The sequence below is a fragment of the Rhea americana genome, unplaced genomic scaffold, assembly GCF_003343005.1.
Source record: "Rhea americana isolate MKP2758 unplaced genomic scaffold, rheAme1 scaffold_137, whole genome shotgun sequence".
NCBI classification, from domain to species: Eukaryota; Metazoa; Chordata; class Aves; order Rheiformes; family Rheidae; genus Rhea; species Rhea americana.
In genome coordinates, this window is record NW_028185450.1 from 2,042,277 (window position 1) to 2,048,281 (window position 6,005).

The 6,005-nt window shown below is 35.9% G+C and overlaps 1 protein-coding gene across 5 annotated transcripts in view; it reads right to left on the reverse strand.

The window, feature by feature from the left end:
* Positions 1-6,005, reverse strand: part of RYR2 (ryanodine receptor 2) — a 449,981-nt gene that overhangs the window by 65,644 nt on the left and 378,332 nt on the right. For all 5 annotated transcript variants that reach the window (XM_085298277.1, XM_085298276.1, XM_085298275.1 and 2 more), the window contains 3 exons: positions 4,056-4,159; positions 3,390-3,441; positions 3,194-3,247 (listed from right to left, as the gene is read on the reverse strand). In XM_085298277.1, the coding sequence (XP_085154403.1) occupies positions 3,194-3,247; positions 3,390-3,441; positions 4,056-4,159 (210 nt within the window). The remainder of the gene's footprint in view (positions 1-3,193; positions 3,248-3,389; positions 3,442-4,055; positions 4,160-6,005) is intronic.

Here is a 6,005-nt window from a genome sequence, read left to right on the forward strand (position 1 = left end):
TGTACATATGGTCTCACATCTTTACAATTGTTTCCTGTCATGCATGAAGGAAGCAAGGATTATTTATTGTTGTATCTTCTGCCTTTTTAAAACTCTTCTCAGTCAGCAAGACAGAAAGTTTTCTGTGGCATGTATAGCATTTAATGTACAGTAACCATGTAGATAGACTGAAAGATATGTCATGTTTAAATTGTTAGATTAATGGAAGAAATGACAAAGAGCTTGTACTGTTTTGTTGCTTATCTACTTCCCTTTTGATGTTCATTATATATATATATATGCAGTGCTTGTGGCAATTATAGCATCTTTTAAAGATTTTTTGTCAGTCTGTCAGTGTATTTATCTTCTAGGATTATGCTTTTCTGGCATGAGTGGAAAAGATCTGTGCAATCTTTTGAAGAAGTAAGAGTTGATCCTGCAGCACATCTTCTCTTTCAGCAGTTGTATGGCAAGCTCTTTCTTTTGTGAGATGAATGTTAATAAAAACAGCTAGCAAACAAAAAAAAMCACAACCATCTTGCATCTTTTAATGGAGATGGTTATAGATGTTTATATAGAATTACCATATACACTGAACTTTGAAGCTATTGCCTGGAGCCTGATCATCAATCAAACCTCTGAATTCCCAGTCTCAGGTAAGTCAGCTCTACTAGTCTAGCCTCAGCCACAGCACAAACAGCTATATTTAATCACCCCAAAACAAAAATTAGCTACCCCACACACTATATCTTCTCTCAGAACACCAATCTTGAAGTACTATCAGCAAGCTCTCTGCATCAGCAATGAGAATGGGGACTTCTACTTGCATGAGGCAGGCAAAAACCTCAACTGATGCTAAAGCCACAGGCCACTGTTTAGAACTGAACAGTGAAAAACCAAAGAACGTATGAAAAAAAATTAAGTTGCCATAAAAATTAACACTGCAATATTTGAGAGCAATTGTCTACATGTTTTTAGAGAAAAAAGGAACAACTAGGAATCACTTTAGGTCTGCTTTAGAATGCAACTCTAGACACAAGAGTTTCTATCAAATACTACCACAGTGCAGGCTAAGGACTCAATTTACTCCAAAGGATCTGAATCACAGAGAGACTACGATATACTCTGTGACATATACTGGAAACAGAATTCTGCTACTTTATTAGAAATGCATGTCTGGTAAGATACATAGGAAAAGTCTGACTGCATTCCCTTCAGAGCCAAATAAAGACAGTTTTAATCATTCAAATTAAATTATAATCATAAAGGTCATAAAGTTATCTAACTAACGTAGAAAAGGTAGGAATACTAAAAGAACATGAACAAGCCAAATGACATTCCATTTTCCCCAGAATGGCAATGTATTTTAGTATGATATATTTTGTACAAATAATTCTTGAGCCTTTAAAAAGCTTGTATACACGAACAGTTTGGTAGAGATAAGTCATGCTGGAACTGAAATGTTAGAAATGTTTTCAGGACCTTTTAGATGAGCTTATCCAAGATGTTGGGCCTAAAAGTCACAAAATTAGACCCAGACAAATACACATACATTTTTTTGTTTTACCTTGCTGCGTTGGGATCCTGTGACCTTAAGGAAGGGCAAGGACAAGAAGCGAAATAGCAATAAGAAAAAGATGTCCAAATTTTTTTCTGTAGGTGATTGACCAAAAACATACACAAATTTGTCTTTTCAACAGATTAATACATAATTTGAACGTAAGTTTCATAAAAAATAGTAAAAAAAAAAAAAAACCACAAACGAATAGGATCTTCTCTCAATAGATAAAGTTGATTGCTGAACAAGGAACCCACCATGGCTCCATTTATTATTTAGATAATGGAGCACTAATAAACCCTTTACTGATAAAGTTCTTCATTCATCTCAAATCTTCCTATTTATAAACCTTCACATTAATATGGACATGAGTTTTATATGTCTAACAGGCATATATGAGTTAGCTGACAAAAGCTTAAAGAAATAAGTATTCTTTGCTTAGTCAATGATACACCATATATTGCAATTTCAAAAAAAAAGGAACATTTAAATTTGTATTCAAACTTAGATATTTATGAATAAATAGAAACTTATACTTGAGTAGATTAGCTGTAGTTCAGCTGGACTGGAACTTCTGAGAGACTCAAACAAATTTAGTATTTTTTCTAATTTCTGTATACAGCCAAATGGAAAATACATACTTAAAAATTCAGTGCTATTTCACATAGCACTCACGTAAAAACATACAGACTACATTTGGTATGTATAAAACAATGTGAATAAAAACTAAACAGGCCTCAAACCACTGTACAAAAATCAAAGCAGCATAGATATTTTTGTATCAAATAAATCAGTATGTTGAGAGAATAAAACAAAATTGAAGCAGCTATTTTATGTTTCTGTATTTTGGTAAAGATATTAATATTAATTTATTTGTAAGATATTAGACAGTTTTTAATGTCAGGATTACTGTATGCTTGAAGATACTAATCAGCTAATTAATTCCCTCAGTGCCCCTCAGAATGATAAATTCCTTGTAATTTCCATTTTATTGATGGAAAAAGAGAGACAGATCCTAGAGCAAATATATAATAAGAACTCATATCTCTTATTCTTACAATTAACTCATGTAATCGTGTTTCCTTATACAGTGATTATCAATAGAAAATCAACTTTAAACAGCAATAAATACAGACTTCCTATTCTCAATATAGGAAAAAGCTTGGGACTCTCAAGGAGTAAATGCTGATCTTTTACTAAAAAGCACTTATATATATATCGATATAAACATATCATCTATCTCACTGATACTGAATGTAAATTACTACTGCAAAAAGCAGTATTATTTCTATATTTCAACCTCCAACTCAAGATAGGACCTGATACTTTGCAAGATACAGCCTGTTCTCATCAGACTTCCAGAATAAGTGGCTACCCAAAATATTTCTCTTCAGAAGCTAAAATGTTAGTCAATCAGAACATGTAAGATCCACTAAGTTACTCTGAATATTTAATCTTATATTAGGTGACACTATATCTGTTTTCTTTTACTACTATGAATCTGATGACTCATATTTGCCAATCCAGCTTCTGACATGCAGTTCTCTGACATAATAAGCTGCAGTAAGCCATGAACCAAGAAACATAAATGTCAGTTGGAAGCTATGAAATAATGTCTAATGTGACAAGAAAAGCAAAACAAATGTCTAGTCTTACTTCAAAGCTCTTCACTTCCTCTTCACCATCATCATCTTCTTCATCATGACAGCTCTGAAACCATGCAAAAAGAAAGCACGTACTAATGAAGTTTGGGGAGTTTAAGCCTTAGTTCAGTTTACACATAATTTCTTTTAATCTATATCATTATTTTTAATTAAAACATACAAGATATGGAAGATAGTGAGAAAGTTACCTTTGCCATAATGTCAGCATAAGCCATGTACAGGAAATCTTCATCCAATTTGCTGGGTAATAGAGAGAGGGAAGGAAAAAAAGATGAAGATACAAGCAATTATAATAGAATTCGAGCATCAAAATAATTTTAAGCTTCTTTAAAAACATTTTAAGGGGATTTTATGCTAATAATTAAGTACTAATGTCTTTTGGAAGAGGAGGAATTGACTAATTAATACAGATCAAAAAGTGATGCCAGCTATAAACACAGGGCTAGGAAATTCATAAACACCTTTCAGTAAAGATAATATAGCTAATTTTTCAATTGTGCCTAGAAGTTATATTCAGAATATAACTTCTACATGGAATACAGACAGGAGTGATAGATATAGCATGTCCTCAGCATAACCAGGAAGATGGCTCCTATCACTGTGACATCAACGTTTATACAGGCATCTGCTTATCCCTAGAAAACTCCCTATATCTCATTCTCAGTCATGTTAAAATCTCTTTATATGACACCATAGGCTGCAGGGGTTTCAGTGTAACTCAAAAAAACCTCACCATACACGCTTAAGTACACGTTCAGACCTTCATACAGACCATTCAGACAATGCTATGTGACATGTAGAGACATGGGTCTGAAAATCTACATCTATTCTGTAATCTCTGCCAACATCCCTACCATTTTTCAGTTAAGGCTGTTCGACTGAATAGCAGAATAAGTTGATGTAAAGGATCAACTCTTTTAAGGCCTTCATCGTCTTCTGGTGGTTCCTCTCCAGGTTTCTTTAGGGAAATAAAATTGAAATAAAGATTTAAAAAGGTATATTTTGTTATCTGTTGCAAAAAAAATGTCTTACTATGCACTTTACTCAACATTAAATAATCACATATACAATTTTGACTTGCATGACCAGGAAGAAGTTCCAAGCAGAGTAAGGAAAAACCTGAATCAAACCACACCATGTATATCAAGGTTTGCACAGCTTTGGATTTCCTCATAGAAATGAACCTTCCTCTCTAGATTCTGGAAACAACTTCAGGCTTTTACTGCTATTGTTCAGGCTGGGTGGCTACCTGAACCCACCATTTGCTAACATACTATCTGTTTCTCTCTACACTAACCAGTTGCGTCAGCTGAACATTTGATTCCTCTCTTCCAAGTACTGTGCCAGGCATGATGTTCCCTGAGGAATCCCTAGAGGCTTTGAGGGAGCTGAAATCAAAGCTTGAAGCTTACCAATAGTTTTAGAAATGAGCAGCCATGTTTACCAACAACAGTAGCATTGGCTGGATGTAGAATATTAAAAGAAAATAATCCAATAATACGTATCAATCAATAATATATATACTATTATTAATATATGGATAGATAMAGTCTTATATAGAATATATATATAGACAGATAGATACAGATASATATAGACAGATATAGACCCATATGCTGTTTTTAAAGTGGCTATTTTACTTTCAGGTTTAGACAGCTCTAGTTATTTCACTGCAAAATGAAAACACAGTCCTAAGTATCGTAACAGCAATCACTGGAGCAGTGTTTTGAAAAGAATCTCTGAAAATATTAAACAAAATCTGTCCTCTGGCTTCTGCCATTTGCCAAAAGAGATTTTTCAGATAGTAAAGTTCTGCAAATCAAGTATTCACAAAATTGCGAATTGCTTCATCCACACACATTTTTCTATGTTACAACTGGTACCTCTTCCTCSTAGTTTTCACCTAGCAATATATCCTAAAATACAGATTAAAAAGAATTGCCTGTATTTTTAAGATTGCATAAGTAAAAAATTACTATAACCCCAGAGATGTTAGCTGATAGTAATAAGAAAGAGTTGGCCACATGGTAGATTATAAGGGAAAGGGATTTTTTAGCCTATTTAGAAAAGTTTGTGGGTTCTAGTCTTCAACATACTCCYATGGAAATACTACACTTCAATATACATGTGAGTGAAGTCTATCATCTCTGCTCAGCTGTACCAAATACGACTGAGAACAACRCTTCACTTGCTAGTCTACTGCTGTTATTTGCAGTGAAGTGAGCTACTGACGGCCATTGTGGCTGACACACCTGAGKGCTGTGCTGCCATTCAGAGAGACCTGGACAGGCTGGAGAGCTGGGCAGAGAGGAACCTCATGAGGTTCAACAAGGGCAAGTGCAGGGTCCTGCACCCAGGGAAAAATAACCCCAGCCACCAGCACAAGCTGCAGGCTGACCTTCTGGAGAGCAGCTCTGCAGAGAAGGACCTGGGAGTGCTGGTGCATGACAAGCTGACCATGAGCCAGCAAGGTGCCCTTGTGGTACCAAGCCAATGGTCTCCTGGGCTGCATTAGGAAGAGTGCTGCCAGCAGGTGAAAGGGAGGTGATCCTGCCCCTCTACTCAGCCCTGGGGAGGCCTCATCTCGAGTACTGTGTCCAGTTGTGGACTCCCCAGGACAAGAGAGACATGGAGCTACTGGAGAGARTCTAGCACAGGGCTACGAAGATGATCAGAGGGCTGGAGCATCTGCCGTACGAGGAACGGCTGCGAGAGCTGGGCCTCTTCAGTCTGGGGAAGAGAAGACTGAGGGGGGATCTTATCAACGTGTACAAGTACCTGAAGGGAGGGTGTCAGGGTATGGG